We start from the raw sequence: 18,053 nt of genomic DNA, 5'->3' as shown, positions 1-18,053 counted from the left end.
ATGAATCTATTTCAATGGGAAGTAATGTTACTGATTTGCATCGTGACATTTGAAAAAAAGTGTTTAGATCACGAAAAAAGAATCAGAAAAAGTTATTTTGTTTTTTTAGGTAACAGAATTCAATATTTTAAGGCATTTTATTTTTTGCAATTTCACTTTATCAAAGCAAATTTCTACTAATTCAGCTGTGGGCGTTAAAAAGGTTCAACATTATCATTAGTCTCCAAATTCACAAATTACTTAATGTGATTATTTCTGAAATCACAATTCGCCGATGGGCGCCGATTATACAAATACAACGCCACAACAGGCAAATTGCCCAACGAGGTGGCTGACTTAAGAACATCATGGAGGCCCCACCTACTACTGCTACACCACACATGCACCCCCCAACGAACCCGTACCTGCGGGAATGTGCGTGTACGTGTAGTGCAACCTGACGTAAAGTTTGTTTCTGTGTAATGCTTGTTATGTGTAGTGCTGTCATCTGCCCCCAGTTTTTCTAACTATGAATGAAGTGTTATGGTTGAATGATTTACCGTTGTAGGACTGTTGCTCTCTGTGGCGAGACTTTTTAACGGGGAGATCGGCTCGCATTTGCGCCTGAAGTTGGGAACCACAGAAAACCAACTTCAGCTGACCACCACTGTGGGGTTCGAACCCGGATCCTCGCATCACGAGTCCGGCACTATAACCACTCGACCACCACAGCGGTATTTCGTAATTCATTTACTCCATTCCTGTTGCCATACATTTCTTTGTCTTATACCTCACGGGTTTAGAGGAAAACGGAAATAAAACACATATAGTACTTAACATTGCACTTATAACCCTTGTTCTCTTTAGAACCCTCATATATATGCGTGGATTTATTTTTTCTTTCCTTTTCATTATTATTTGTAGCGTCACACATAGGTATAACGATAATTTTTGCGAATTAACCAGTCAACTTATTCCCAAAGTATTTTTTATCTGTATTTTGATTAAATAAATAAAATTACCTTATCTTATCCTATAATACACAGTCGAGAATTCATTTAACGCAGTCTCAACTTTCCACTTAAAAGCTTGGTTATAAAGAAACATCGTTAAGTAGAAATTTGTAAATTAAGTTACAAAAACGAGAAAAAACTTACCTACTTAAAGATTCAAACTTACCTATCCACTTTATTGACTTTTACACATATCTTTTAAACTGCAAAAAAGACTGTAATCCAGCTTTGACAAATACAAACACAGGAGCCACAACAGCTAAATTTCCCAACGAGGTGGCTGAAAAAAAGTTGCCCTTGTAAAATATGGATGTCAAACGTAACCAAAATACAACAACCTAAAAAATAAAAGCATATATTGAAAATAATTAGTAATATGTACTGCACTTACCATAAAAAAGGTTATGGTTGTCTTATCTAAGTATGTATAACATTTCGATTTATTCCAATATTTTTATCGTACATCTTTTTAGACGTGTCTATTGTGTTAAATCCACGACCCCGGAGGTAAGCTATTCCATTTATTAACAACCCTATTAAAGAAAAACTCCCTGTGACACACCACAACCTGGAATTGTCCCTTACTAAACGATACTAGTGTCACCTTGTTGAAGCAGTCGATTGACGGTGTATAATAACGGTGCATTAATAACATATAAAGAGCGCGGTTTTTATAAAAACGTTCGCACTTTCGTGAGCACAAAGTGTTGATTTTCATGTATATAACCTGTCTAATAATCGCTTTTTCAGTTATACCTGTATTGAAGTTTCCTACGTAATGTTTCTTGCTAATTAACCACCTTATTGCTAGACAGTAAACTTTAGAGTACTCTGAAGTTGTTTTCGTTATATAACACAATATTTTTACAGAAAAGAAAACTTTAAGTAGTTTTTCTCCCTTTCAGCTTTTTGGGCAAATTTCCGTGAATACAATATTACTGGTTAGTACACCCATGCTATACGACTCTACGGATGATTTTGCGACAAATAAGAAGTTGTGAAACGTTGCAAGAGAACGAAAATTCACAAAAAAAAATTTAGGTGGAAAAACTTCGTTGAAATTTTTCGTTATATGGAGAGTAAATAAAATGTAAATGTCATTCAAATTCAAGGTTCTGTCGAAAATTTCGTTAAATAGAAAACTTTGTTGAATGGAGACTATACTGTATTTATAGAGCTGACAATAAGCATAATCTGCTGTTATTGAACAACAATTTTTTCATTAAATAAGAAAGTTTTCTCATTGAACAAGAAACTTTTTCGTAAGATCAATTCACACTATAAATACCGTAATTATAATTTGCGCATTGGTGTATGATGCTGTTCAGTTCAATTTTTTTGTGAGAGATCGCTGAATGTATAAGATAACAGTAAATATTCCGGTCATAAAATAAAAACCTCCCTTTAGAGGATATACGCATGCGTGAAAAAATAAAGTTATCGGATGTATCACGATACGATATCGATCAACAACCCCCCCCCCCCCACCACCACACCCCATAAAAGGGCAAAAAAAAAAGGCATATTTTCATGGTATAGAAGTCATTGTGTCTAAAATGGTGCTGTTGCTGTACTGGGTAAATGAAAGGAACCGGTGGGAAGGAGAGATCACGAGATGGGAATAGGCAATGGTGGCCGGGGAAAATGGACAGAGAAGATAAAGATTTGTTGACTTTGTCCCCACCTCTTTCATCCTCATAAAAGCTTTTTGCAATAGAGAGAAAGAGAGAGCTGCTTCTCTCTTTCTCCCTAAAACCCAAAACGACCTTTCAGTGTTCGTTGCCACTATTGGCTGCCAGTATTCAAAGGGAATACAAAACTAGTGAAGCCAAACAGTCATTAAAGTATTAAAAAAAAGCTCAAAATAATTCAGCACGTAAAAGCTCTGGCAAATTTAGAAATTGCACATTTCTAACCAATATTGCCTAGAATAGAACAAAATTCGGAGCAATGTCATTTCATGGGTAACTATTTCAATTTGAATATAAGTCGATAAGCTGCCACCAAGTACAAGGTGTCCCGTAAACACCAAAGAGTTTAAAAATTTATACAAATAGGAAAAATTAATATATTTGAATGTGGGTTTGAGAAAAAGTTATTCTCACGAAAACAGATTTTTTGAGTACCGAAAAAAAAATTATTTCAATTTTTTGTCGATAAGGAGTGCTGCAAGAAAGTTACTCGCTGGAAATATGCAATTCAGAGCCAATAAAATGCGGAGGGGGGGGGGTATGAATTATAATTCATTTCTGAATTTTCTTATTTGTGGTACTTACAGAAAGGTTTTCATTGTGATGTCGACCACTGGCGGATAAAATACTACTGGTAAAGTTGTTTTACCTCAGCCTCGACTCGCCAGCTGAAGCTTTACGGACGTTTCGGACATAGGAGAGATTGAAGAAAGGATCTGCGAAGGAATTCTGTAATTTGTTTTCGTGCAGCGTCCTCTATCGACAAAAATTGGAATAGTTTTTTAAAACAAAAATATCCCACATCTGGAGAATGACTTTTTCACAAACAACATTCGAAAAAACTAATTCTTAATTAATATTTATGGACTTGTAAACTATTCAAGTGTATTCAAAGGTATTCCACACTATTCAAAGGTATTCCACACCCTTTTATCTTATACAGGTTACTTTTATGTTAAACAGTGGAATCTGGAGAAAAATAAAATATAAACATATCCAGTTCGCTCAAAGCAGCATTCATCAGAGAAGCATAGGGAACGAATAAGCTCAGTACGCCCTGAGATAATGCGTCTATCTCAGTCAGTCTTAGTGTAGATAAAATTACAATACAATCACAACTACTGTAGTTACACGAAAAACGAGGTTCACCCGAGCCGTCATTAAGTTTTGGATCAATGTAGGTGAAGTGGCCTTTCTCAGCGTCCAAAAACTAATAACAATCACCGAAATGGTGGACTAACTCATTTTGTCTGTTTTGGACTAACTCATTCTTATTCAGCATTGTCCTCACACCACATTTCGATTGAATTAAAACCACGTACAACTTGTTAAATTAATTTGGACAAAATAGGAAATAAACCAAAGGAGAATTAATTTGTATTCTGACATAACAAACTCTAATATCAAGGAAACAGTTATTTTCCGGATATTATGTCGAGGCGAGCTCGGAAAGAAAAGTCATCACGTCTCCGCCGGTACTCGAACCCAGGCCCTCTTGCATACCGGTCAAGCATGCTACCATCTACACCACTGGAGACATATGACTCTGCCTTCCTAATTTCACGCACTGTGTCGTGAGGCGCTGAAGTAGAGGACACAGTGCGTGAAATTAGGAAGGCAGAGTCATGTGTCTCCAGTGGTGTAGATGGTAGCATGCTTGCCCGGTATGCAAGAGGGCCTGGGTTCGAGTCCCGGCGGAGACGTCATGACTTTTCTTTCCGAGCTCGCCTCGGCATAATATCCGGAAATAACTGTTTCCTTGATATCTCTGGCTGAGAAAAAAGCCATCTATATCTCTCTAAACTCTAATATGTTAAAATGAGTAAGCGAATTTCTGTAATGAATACCGTTGTTTTGGACGACGAGAAAAGGAAATTTATAGCCGATAGTTGAGAAAGACAGTTTATAGCCGTATGTGGGCCCTGCATTGGATTCGAATACAGATCTGTCAAAAATAAAAATTTCCTCTTAAAAGGCTCCTCTTTAGATCACTACTTACTCAAGTTGAAACTTGTGAAATCATTGAAATAGCTTGACATCTAATATCTGGTTTTCCTATTTAACTATTTTTCCCTAAACTTTCGTGAATTTTTCAAAATTACTTCATGTAAAATTTGCAATAAAATTTTCGTTCTTAAATATGACTGAAATTTTTATGTGATGTCCGGACTGATGATAGAAATTCTTTTGGTTAGGATCTTTCCACAGTACCTTAATATCCTGCAAATAATCCGGGGATACAAATTTCGCAACCTTGGATAAAAAAAATATCATTTTGGAATTGAAGGAAGGAATTGAAAGGGTTGGTTGTTTGTCGCGTTTTGTAGAAAAATTTTCACATTTTCTACTCATATGTATACGCCATATATATATGTTTAAAAAATATTTTTTACAAATAAATTTTGGAAATATTTATTATTATTCCAATCTGTCAGACTAAAATCTGCAGATAATGCACCGCGGTATAGAATTCCGACGTTTTTGAACGTATAATCCTCGGAAAATACGGTAACTTAGTTGAGCACCACTTGCAGTACACTTTTTCAAGGGCCTTCTATGTTTGTGTGTGTGTGTGTGTGTGTGTGTGTGTGTGTGTGTGTGTGTGTGTGTGTGTGTGTGTGTGTGTGTGTGTGTGTGTGTGAACATATTCAAAAACATATAGAACTTCTCATAAATTCCTTGAAGTGAAATTTTCAAGAGAAAAAAATCATTATTTTTTCACCTAACGAGTATGAATTTTATACATAGGCAATTTAATAAATTCGTGGAGTGTCTGTCCTCTCTCAGCCGAACAAAGGCTTACTATGCCTTTTATACAAGGTTTTGAGGTTTATATTTTAAAAACTCATGTTAAACCATAATATGTTTGCTAGTTTTGCCCAAACCGAATGAAAATAGGTAAAATATTCAAAGCTAGTCTTTTAAGTCAAGAAGCATTTTCCATAACCTACTTTGAGCTTACTTTCACCACAATTTCAAACGTAGCTGTTCAAAATCAGATCAAACGAAACAATTTCTTTTTTTATTTCGAAACAAGATTTTGAAAAGCGTCAAACAAAAAGAGGATTATGCACGGGGAAAAAATTGACTTACAAAGAAAACAAGGGCAAATATAAAATTTTATTCACGGGATGTCAAAGTATTTTACAACTTTTCGGATGAGAACAACCTTGTATATGATTTAGTTACTAGAAAAAAGAAAATATCTTCTACATCCGAAAAATATAATGCTTTAATTAAAAAATATTATTTTTTTAATTTAGTAGCTGTTCAATATTTTAAGATGCAGCTCAATTTTTTACACTATTTTGTTCAAGAGAATTATCGTTGTTATATTTGATGAATGCCCAAAATAAAAATAAGGGATAGTGTAATTAGAAAGCGGCAAAAGCAGTCCTCAAACTGATTCGATTTATTTCGGTATACGATGGCTTTTCTCTGTTTTCTATCATTCTAGAATGTTCGACGCGCATCGTCTAAAAGGACAAAAAAAAGTCAAGGCTGAAGCAACAAAACAAACTTTATCTTCCATTGCCCCGATAATAAAAGAGTTTTTGGGAAGTCAATAACTGGAGGGGAAAGAATGCTTTTCATTTTATCCCGTTTTGAGTTTTTTCCCCCTCCCTTATATTTTTTTGTTTTTCTTTTTCTGCAACTTTATCCCGTGTGTTGCTCCAATGAAAACTGCGAGATACACCAGATGCTTCAGTTTTATACTTGTAGGTATACTGAGGTAAATCGTTTTCTTTCTTTTTTTCAGTGTGCGTATAGAAAATGGTTCTCAATCAACATTAAAAACAGACACATAAAAGATGGAAAATGTACCCGTAAATATGGGAACAAGTTGGGAATAAATTTACTGCAATGAAACTGGAATGATGAAATTTTAAAAAAAAATCTCACTGTACCATGTGTGTACCATAAGTTTTGCAATAGCATCATAGATTATCCACGATTTCATCAAAGTTGTTTCTAAAGTGAATGTGAATTCACTATATTGTCGTATATTTAACAGCAAATTAACTGGATCTAAAATTTTATTAAAACCGATTGCAAAGTTTCATATCTTCGTAAGTTTAGGAAAATCTCGTCCAGTTTATTTTGGTGAACTTTTCTTGACTGTTTAGCTGAAGCATATTGCTTCATAACTACGAGGTGCATGAAGTGAATCTGTCCATTATCTGTCTGGTGTACTATTAATCTGATCACTTCGATGATTTTCTCTATTATTTCCCTAACTAACCCTCGTATGCGTAGCTTTGAATAAGTGGAAAGGGTCCCTTAGACGTTCATTACTGCAGCCAGTCTGAAGTTAAAAATTCAGAATCGCCTTTGTGCATATAAGGTGTGGTAATATTATATTTACATTTTATATTTTGAATTTGATGGTAAATGTCGCAATTAACGACAACTCTGTTGCAGAGCATGTGTGGGTGTGTGGAATGCTTCGTTAAATTGTTAAAATGATTTGTTCGAATTTCTTTTTTTACCTTGAAGTTTGCACACACACAATGCGAATTTACACAATCCTAAAATTACTCCTAAAATCCTAAAATTACTCCTAAAATCCTAAAATTACTCCTAAATCCTAAAATCCTACTAGTTACACATTTAAAAAGTTATATTACTTCATAATACATTTATTTTATGGGTTATGGGTGATCTTTGAGACATTGCACGTCTTCAATAAGGCCCTGTCTTCAATAAGCAGTACAATTTGAAATAGATTTTTTTTTAATGATTTTTCTCTGTCTTTCAATAGTTGCCATTAACTGTGGAAAACAATTATCACCTCGAAAAAAAATTTAGCATTCAAATGTTAAGTCATAGAAATACTGTAGACCAACGGCATCAAAATACGGAACGTGTAAAGAAACTAGTCTAAATTACAAATCCATGTTTACGTTTTTTTTTTCACGGTAGCAACACCCTCCTAATCAATAAAATTAATGACATGAAGATCTTGGTCTCATTTTATCATACTCTGCTGCAACAGGCGCATAATGCTGATAAACAATTGCAGTAACAAGATGGTATTACCAACAAACTACAGGGTGGGCAAAAAGTCCGTGGAAACTTTAAAAATGAATAAAAACCAGAAAAATAACCGAAATAAAAACAATTTGCACAGGGTTAGCATCGCTAGGTCACGGGAATTTTTTTAAGACAGGAAAAAAAAAACTTGAAAAAGCCGACAGGTGACGCTGACGTACATAAGTCAATATTATTTTTTCATATGCAAAATATAGTTGTGAGATAATTGAAATTGATTTGAAAACTTTTGCATGTGCAAAACAAATGGAACACGCCCTAATAAATATGCATAAAATTATTGATTATATATTAATTTTTTTCGCAGGTGTATAGTAGACCACCCAATGTGTCACATTTGCAATGAAATCGTCTGAGGGGGTCTTCAAATAATGCAACATATCCCACCATTTCAATTCTAAGCACAAAAATTCGAATTTTGAATCAATGTCAGAATATGTCCGGCCCGTCAAAAGTTTTCTTTTTTGCTTTGTGGTCCGTTCCTTAAAAAGTTTGCCCGTTTCTCTAGATAATCGATTTATCGTCTGAATTAGTGTGTCAGATTAGTTCTGAGACGGCTTTTTCTCAGCCCAATACATTAAGGAAATAGACTTTCTGTGAATATTATGCCGAGGTGAATGCGGGAAGAAAAGTGGTTTCCGGTGGGAACCAAATCCAGGCTTCCCTGCAAACCGAGACACTGCGCTATTGTATGAAACGCTGGAGACACGACTTTTCGTTTCTTATGTCGCATCTCTGGCATGAGGCGCTGAAGTAGAGGCATTAATAGCTTCCCCTTAACTTCAGCACTTGATCGGTTTGTAAGAGGACCTATAGGTTAGATTCCCGGTGGAGACCAGGTGACTTTTCTTTCCGAGAATTCACCTCGCCATAACATTCAAAAAGGGTCTATTTCCTTAGTGTATTTTACCGTTCAAAATGTATACGAGCGAGTGCGCAGATGGATATGAGTTCATTCTATAAAGTTTACTGCTTCAAATAAGTAGACTAATAATTTTTAAAATTTCAATAACAGTTTACCCGTAGTTGTTTTTTTTTCTCTAAAATCTCAGCAGCGTGAAATGAATGTTATCCATCCAACGCTGTCGTTCCTCACCTCGTGGCTGGTGGTAAAAGCAACACCGTTGATACCCTTTGATCTCATCAGGGCTTTCTTTTCCATCTCGTAGACGATTACATCACAGAGCCCCATGACGCGATGAGAATCGACTCGACCACATTCTCCAACGCGCCTTTCTCTCATCTAACCCACCCATCCTATTTCCATTAATTCTAATGGACATGTAAAAGCCTTTTTCCCTTGACTTTCTCCCCGTTCACAACATCCCGATTCTCCATGTGATCCATTAGCCGACAGCGAACTGTCTGCGCATTAAGTGCCCAGGAAAAGATATATTGTATAGTAGTGTGGGGGAAAGCAATCAAAAGAGAGAGGGTTTTATACTCTGAGGATGGCTATCTATCATGTCCGGGTCGGGAAGATAAAAACTAGACTTCTCAGTCCAGGCTACTGTGGTAAACTACATTTTACAATGAATAATATTCATGAAGTGCGAAACTTTTCTTGCAAGTCGTGCTATGCATGAATTTAACATTGACCGGAACCTGGCCATGACATACATATTTATATGCACTGCCCCCCCCTTCATGCTCCCATTACCCCTCCTATATGTTGACTTGTAGTTGACTACCACCTAATTTACAATGTGCAATGATGTTTACAATTTCGATCTCTTATTTTTCTGCCGATATTGATTATTTTTCCCTTACCTATAAACGGCCCATCACGTATCCCTCAGGGGAACGCGTACCACTGACTGGGAACTTCTGATGTGTATTATACAGTATATTCTTGTACACATTTTACTATATTTTCAATATTTAATCACACGTAGTAAGGTATCAAGTCAATCAAGCGGTGTGAGATTCTTGCCGTTTTACAAATTTTATGTTATGTTCTTCAATTCAACATCGATCTCTCTTAAGCAGCTCTTTCCAACGAAAAACCTACAATATTATTTGAAGCGATTATAATTTATTCCCGTAATTTAACGTTCAGCAACCAATTCTTAAAGGTAATGAATATGGAGACACAAAACAAATGTGTAGACACGTAGCATATTGGACGAAGTATGATTTTAAGGTCAAAATATGGATGAAAAAAAACTAGATTTATCAGCCCTTTTATTATCACGGACGTAATATTGCGTCCAAACGCAAGTGGACAAACAAGTTCTCTGTATTTTCTATCCTCTCTCTTCACCATCGCAAAGCTTTATAGCAACCCTATGAACTGAAGTTCCGATAATCCAAATTTGTAGCCAAAGCTTGCACGTGAAGTGGTTAATTCAACTCCTCTTATTTCACTTATTCGCAGATAATAACATAGGATTTTTTATTATTGTACATGGGATTTCTGAATGTGGGGGGCGGCTCAGAATGGTGTCACAAAATACGTACTGAGCACCCTTCTTGAGAGTACCCTGCACTGCTTGAGCACCCACTACTGCTCCGGCTCTGATATCACTGTTGAGATCCCGGTCTCCACACCAGAGCCCCTTAATCAGTTTTCGATTGTTTACTGTTGATCATTGTAATCATTATTTATTGCATACGAGGGCAAATTTAGACCGGCACCTACAATTTATTGCCGATACCTAGGCTACCGCGCCCACGTCGATTGTTTTATTCATCAATATTCGATTATTTTAACAATTAATTTTAAACTATTTTACTCTCTGATTCTAATTTTTTCATCAACATTGTATTTTCAATGAATCCCGAATTATATATATTATTTTCAATCAATCAAAATTATCATTAGTTTTTTTTTTTTCTTTTGTTCTTCAGTGACATTTTTTGTTTACATATTCGCTCGCGCATATAGGATGACCTAGGTTTTTGAAGCAGTGCAAAATTGAGTAAAAACCACGTCCTACAGGTGTGTAAATACTGTATGTCACGTTAAATCGTCAATCTGATTAATGTACGTTCGGGATTCGCGTCATTCGTGTGGACGAAGCAAAAACCATTACATTTGTTATTTTTGTTGTTGGAAGCACCAATTTCATATATGTTTGTTCAATATTCCATTCATAGTGTATAAGAGCAGATAATTAATTTTTAAGAACATTGAGTCAATTTTGAATTAATTCTTTTCTCTTCTTTTCCCAGAGGGAGTTTGATTGGTCACAGGAAACTATAGGTGTCATAGATTCTTCTTTCTTCTGGGGCTATTTGGTAACGCAAATCCCCGGTGGTTTCTTGGCTGCTAAATACCCAGCTAACCGGTAGGCAAGAACAAAATAATAATTATTTGTTCCATTTTTTTCATTGATTCTGAAATGTTTACCGTAATTTCCAGTAAAAAAAAAAAAGAACCGGCTGATATATAACTTTGAAAGGCAGTCTCTAGCGGTTAATTCAAAGCCACTGCTTATTCAAAAATATTGAAATTATGAGACTCATATGAAGCTGCAGGTAAGACACCGAGGTGTTTCTAAAGAAAATTTTTTTTCTCTCTGGTCATTTTCTGTGCATGCGACGTATTCAGTGGAAATACAAAGAGAAATTAGGGTAAAAAATTAAATTTTTGTCAATGCTCAATAAAAAAAGTGTAATTTATATTTTGCTTTTTTTTAAGGGTTTTTGGTACAGCGATCGCAACATCGTCCTTCTTGAATTTGCTACTGCCCGGAGCAGCGAAAGTATCACCAGCGTTAGTTATTTTTGTGAGAGTTCTACAAGGTCTGGTGGAGGTAAAATGATCATAATCATTTGTGAAATTTAATGTTCACATTGCTATTAGTTTAAATTGATTTTTCTATGAATTTTTCGCTCATAAAATGGTTTTACAATAAACGATGAAGAATTTCGTTTCGCCTCTGTTCCTTTGATGTCATGTTCTAATCCCAAAACAAACTTCAGAGTTTTGTTAGAAAATAATTTCGATCGTGAACATACTAGTTTGTTAAAATGTCAGATATTCCCTCAGAGTAGGGGTCTTCAGCCTTTCTGACATTGCGGGCCAAAAAGAATGAACCCGACACCAAGTCATACTGCGGTATCTGGGTTCACACAGCGGGTGTCCCAACAGGACACAGGGTTCCGAGTCAAACAAGGGACACTATACTATTTGAGAAATTTATTTATTCTGAGATTATTTTTTCATCAAAAATTTATTCTCATCAAAATGCTGAAATTTTTTATCCATTAAATATGAATCTTTATTAATTCTGAAAATATTCCTTTCAATAATTCTGAAATTTTTTTTTTGTTAATTCTGAAAATAATTTTTTTAATTCTGTATGAAAATGTCTTTTTCAAAAATTTTTGGTTATTGTATATTTATCATTAATTATGAATTTCCATGAATTATTAAATATTTTTCCCGCTGATACTGAAATTATTTCTCTTAATAATTCTAAAATTATTTCTCTTAATAATTCTAAAATTATTTTTCTTAATAATTCTAAAATTATTTCTCTTAATAATTCTAAAATTATTTCTCTTAATAATTCTAAAATTATTTCTCTTAATAATTCTAAAATTATTTCTCTTATTAATTCCAAAATTAATTCTTTCGATAACTATAAATTATTTTTCTCATTGGTTCTATAATGTTTTCTAAAAGTAAAAATTCGAAGTTTTATTTCTTTTACAATTTCTGCAATGCATTTTTTCATCGTGATTTTTTTTTCAAAATTTCTATAAACTCTGTCACTGTAAGTCTTTTTATCAGCGAGCCACTGCAAAAAGTTGCGAGGGCCACATGTGGCCATGCATTGAAGACCCCTGCCTTAAAGGAACGACGAAAATCTTGTTTCTTCATTTACGACACATGCTCGGCTGCAATAAAAACCTGGATCGGAAAGAGACTAGACGTGACTCGATGGCACAGGAAAAGAAAAACCTGTACGGGATTCAGGAAACAAGTGATTATCTCCCCGTTGTACTTCCGCAAACGGTACATTTATGGCAGAGGAAGAATTTTTTTACTTCTTATTCTTCCACCAGTATGGTCATTATGTCACGTGTTGGTTATTCGCTTGAATCTTCATGTTGTGGGTTCTAGAGCTTATCACTCTGAGAAAAAATCTTTGCTCATAATTGGATTTCTATATACTGTATCTATTTATAGTTAAACCTCGATACATAGTAGAACCTCTCGATAATGGACACCCATGGAACCAGAAATTTTTCCGCTAATGGGGAGGTGCGATATACAATAGAACCTCGTTTATACGACTTTCGCATTTATACGACGTCAGGTTGCAATTGGTTTCTTCAATATAAATTTTAATGTTAAAATGCACATGTTACTGTGTGTGAAGTAATACACCGGTGGTTATGCATAATCATCAATCGTCCCGATTAAGAAAGTTTGATTAAATTTCACTAGATTTATCACTTTCACCGGCGATTATGCATAATTCCTGTCTGATAAATATGAGAGAGAGAAAAACTTATAACTATTATTCTCTTCATCGAACCAATTAATTATTTTTACCCGAATATGATACGTGCACTACACAAATGTTTTGCAATAACAATTCAATTAAAATAAGTGTGAAGAAAATAAAAATATTCATAACAACATTCTCAGTCTTGCAATGTTGGTTTTCTTCACACGTTATCAGCAAACAAATCGAGTATTGCCATTCGATTACCGTAGTTATGTTCAGCTAATCAAGTAATCAATTGACGATTTATGATATTTATCAATACGAGCTTGGAGTTAACTAAGTTAAACATAACCTTAGTTGAATATGATAAATTCTCGGTTTACGACCAAAAATTAATAAATTGGAGCTTGAAAAAAAATATATAGTTTTATTTTTAGTCTCCGCTATCGAGAATGTCCGCTGACGGAGAGTGAAATAAATTAACTAAAGCCCTATTCCACGGGACTGGGGATCAGAAAAGTGCCAGTTAGGGAAGGTTCCAATGATGATATTCTGCGGACCAAGAAAAAATATCGTTGCAAAAGAATTATTGTTACACGGAGAGGCGAAATTATCATCACATGTCATCAAATTGATGCTTCTGTAAGCATCATTTTTAAATTGGCGTTGTTAGTACCACCAAAAAATTCACTTTTTAGTATTTATTCGACGGGAAAAATTTTAATTGATTCGTTGATAAACAAAATTCAATTATAACAAACTGAGAAGCAACGAAAAAGGCAAATACGAAATTCCTTTCCACTATGGGTATCGACTTCAGAACATGAAATATCACACTGACTGAGGATCCCATTTGAGTTGTAATCCAAATCTTAACTCTCGGTTCCTCAGCGAAAAGAAAAAAGATCACGACGCTTGACTTGGACAGACGTATATTTTTCTTTCCCCTAAGCAACCGAAAGTTTAGATTTGACAACCAACCTAAGTGGGATCCTCGGTCAGTGTGATATTTCATCCTCTAAAGACAACACCCATAGCGTGTCGAATTGGATTAGGAATTTTGTATTTTTTAATTAAATAATACTAATAATTAATTTTAAATTTGCCTTTTTCATTGTTTCTGATTATATCAGGTAAAAGGATTACTTTATTATCCCACAATTCAGTTAAATGTGTGCTTAGATGTGCGCGAGTAAAAAAAAAATTAATTACTGCAGTTTAATTAACATTGCTATATAAAGTATGATTTGTAGAGCCAGTGACCAGTGGGCTTCATAATAATTTTCAATGAGACCTGTACTGCGAGAAAGGTTGAAGACACCTGATATAATGTATAATTCCAAATTTTTCCTGTAAAGCTTCTGAAAATATTTCTCGTCCATGTGAATCTTAGCTAGATTTAATTTCAGCATTTAGACATGTTTTTACAAAGTATTTCCGCAAGAAAAAAATCTGTTGTTTTTTTGAGTTCTTTTGATTTAATAATTTGTTAATCCTTTGAACATTATCACTTTTTTTTATTGGAAATTTGAAACACATTTTTTTTTATTATAAGTGAAGCATTCATTCATAGCAATAATGTATTTTTTTAGGGCGTAACATATCCAGCGTGTCATGGCATATGGAGGTACTGGGCACCTCCCATGGAAAGAAGCAGATTAGCGACATTAGCATTTTGCGGTAAAAGAATTAATTAATAATAAGTAATAAAAATGAGAAATAAAGTAATAAAGATGAGAAATAAAGTAATAAAGATGAGAAATAAAGTAATAAAGATGAGAAATAAAGTAATAAAGATGAGAAATAAAGTAATAAAGATGAGAAATAAAGTAATAAAGATGAGAAATAAAGTAATAAAGATGAGAAATAAAGTAATAAAGATGAGAAATAAAGTAATAAAGATGAGAAATAAAGTAATAAAGATGAGAAATAAAGTAATAAAGATGAGAAATAAAGTAATAAAGATGAGAAATAAAGTAATAAAGATGAAGATATATATATATATATAGCAATTACAAGCGCTATTTTTCAAGCATAGATTTAGATATGTATGCAGTTAGCTAAATGTTTCATGAAGTTCTTTAGGAAAAGTGTTGTACTATTGGAAGCCTCCCATGTTCATTGTGGATTTGAACGCTTCAGAAATTTACTGATAAAAGACATTCGAAATCTCAGTTGGATTAACACGAAATTATCATGAATTACTGAACGCGTTTCGTAAAACAGTCATGCAAAAATAATCCAAAATCATTAACCAGCTCAAGTATTGCTATAGGAATGAAAACTGCACAGATATCGAATGGCGCTGCTGGTATACCTAGAGTAGTTATGGACGATCACTGGATTCTGATAACAACGTAGTTTGCGAAAAGACAGTCATATACGAGTAGTTTCATGAAGACTGCAAAAGAATTACAATTCTACGGTTCAGTTAAAAGTAAAAGTTAAATGAAAAATCATCAGCAATAAGAGGAATTTCGTGGTTATAGCTGGACTCCTTGAAGAAAATAATGATTGGGGAAAATATAAATTTTTATACGATCTACTATAAAAAATGCATATTTGTAAATTTTTTTGTCTTTCTTTATTAAACAGAGAGAATTTCAAACCGTAATATCTGGGAGGAAAATTTGAAAGTATTGAAATTATTGATTTTTATCATCGTTTATTACTTCTCCTTTATTTCAGCCATAAAAATAAAGTACGTATGTGTTATGCTGAAGTTTTCATAAATGATTCAGGCAAAATTGATAACTATTCCACATCTCTTACAACAGCATCTTTAATTGATATATGTCTATAACTGGTTCAATGTATTTCTTACTGAAATGTTATCGATTCCCTTATGAGTCATAAAAAAATAACAAGAGCATTAACTTGATATCATTTTCTCATTAATTGAAAAATTAAATAACCGATCATTATTATAAACTAATCAGTCTTTTTATAAGAGCCCAGACCATCGAACTCTTGTACGGTTTAAATTTATTATCCTTAATCCTTAAAAAAACAGCAAAAACGTTTTTAATTCGTTATTTAAGGAATTAATTAATCTTTTTGTGCCTTTTTAGGGTCTTATGCTGGTGCTGTGGTAGGTCTTCCTTTATCAGGGATATTAACAGATTATGCCGGATGGCAAGCGTGCTTCTATTTTTACGGTAAGTGCTTCCCAATTTTTTAAGAAATTAAAATCGATTTTTCCTTCAATACGGAGCGAGTATTTTGGTTCTTTTACTTTATAATCGACTCTTAATACTCCTCTATTAAGCTTACTGTACTTCTAAAACACATGGCACCATAAACCCTATTCGGAGTTATTTTCACGAAAATAGTGTTCTAATTCATCTCTGAATTGCTCGAGAAAAAGACAAACGTTCATTCGCATAACACGGATTACAAGATTCCATTGCCTCCATTTAATTTGATTATAAAGCCATTTTGCCCACGATAATAAGTCTGGATGATTTTCCTTCTTCTCCCTTACCCAGAGATGCGAGTTTACGCTCACGGAAAGAGCGAAATCTTTGTAATTTCACAGAAAATTATATAAAAGGGTCAGTAACGCTTGTGCACTTGTTTTATCTCTCTCTAGGGAATTTATGAGATTTATCCGTTTTCATTTTAGCATTCGCATACGATGATCGTATACGGGAGATCTAATTCGCACACGTGCAAAGACCATTTGTGAATAGTTCAACAGTAACGACCTGTTAGTGCTGACTCACAAATTTTTTATTCAAAAGATTATTAATTCGTCTTTACTTCGTTTTATTTTGAAGATTTTTGGATCCATTTCTTTCGGATGCATTCATTCTACATGCAGTTCTATAGTATTGACGAGATCTTAAGAATTCTACTACCGTAAAGTTATATTTTAATGACGACTAATGAAATGAATTTCGAAAATCAGGATCGACAGTCCTGGGTATGTTAGTAACCAGCAGTTTGGATTCTGCTTTGAATTTTTGTGTATATAAATTGAACGTGGGAGGGGGGGGGGATAAACAGGGTTCACCAAACACAACTAGACTCTGTTATGGATGTGGTTTTAGCACAGTGCCCGGAAGGACGTGGTTATGCCTGGAAAAATTCCGACCGGGATACAAAATGAACAGTGCGGAGAACGATGTGATCGATAGCATTTCCAGATATTAACATTCTTAAATTTTCCTTCACCTGAATCATAAACGCTCGTTTTCAAATGAAAAATATGCCTTGTATTAAAAATATGATTATGAAATACGGTGTATCAAAGACATACCAATAATAATAATAATAAATAATAATAATTTAATGTCATTAAAGGTATTGAAATACAAGGTGGGCGAAAAGTCCTTGACTCATTTTAAAAATTATTAACAAATGAACCAATTGACGAAAAAAGGTGCGGTTTGCAATTGAAATACTTATTGTGGCCTTGAGTTTTTATTTTGATCAATTAAAAAAGTTTTAATTTCACTCACAGGTGAACAGTAAAACAGTACACACTGTAAAACTCGATATAACACATAAAATCGACACAAACAGTGCAAAATTGATGTATGTTTATGACAATTTGTGTTACATAAAACTACCATACTTCAACATGAGCACCCTTTCACCCGTTCAGATGTAGATCGAGCAAAAATTGGGCGATCATATTATAATGTGATAGTTTTATGTAACACAAACTGTCATAATCATTAAATATGTACTTTTTGTGTTACATTTTATGTGTTATGTCGAGTTTTTCGTTTTACAGCGATACGTGTGAGTGAAATTTGAACTTTTTTTAATTTATCAAAAACAAAACTTTAGGTCTTGATAAGTATTGTAGGGCAAACCGCATCTTTTCTTTCATGTCAATTAGTTTGCTTGCTATTACAGTACTTCGAAAATGTGACCAGAACTTCTCGTCTACCCTGTATTATAAA

The 18,053-nt window shown here is 34.1% G+C and overlaps 1 protein-coding gene across 1 annotated transcript in view; it reads left to right on the top strand.

Annotated features, from left to right (window-relative positions):
* LOC149083391 (vesicular glutamate transporter 1-like) overlaps positions 1–18,053 on the top strand; it is a 102,017-nt gene that overhangs the window by 70,397 nt on the left and 13,567 nt on the right. The window contains exons 4-7 of the mRNA XM_089236663.1: positions 10,910–11,025; positions 11,379–11,493; positions 14,733–14,820; positions 16,212–16,298. Coding sequence (XP_089092789.1) covers positions 10,910–11,025; positions 11,379–11,493; positions 14,733–14,820; positions 16,212–16,298 — 406 coding nt within the window. The remainder of the gene's footprint in view (positions 1–10,909; positions 11,026–11,378; positions 11,494–14,732; positions 14,821–16,211; positions 16,299–18,053) is intronic.

The sequence above is a fragment of the Pholcus phalangioides genome, unplaced genomic scaffold, assembly GCF_987345545.1.
Source record: "Pholcus phalangioides strain wild (caught in Gottingen) unplaced genomic scaffold, Ppha-v1.0 ptg000009l_1, whole genome shotgun sequence".
NCBI lineage: Eukaryota > Metazoa > Arthropoda > Arachnida > Araneae > Pholcidae > Pholcus > Pholcus phalangioides.
This window is presented reverse-complemented; position numbering and strand designations above follow the sequence as displayed.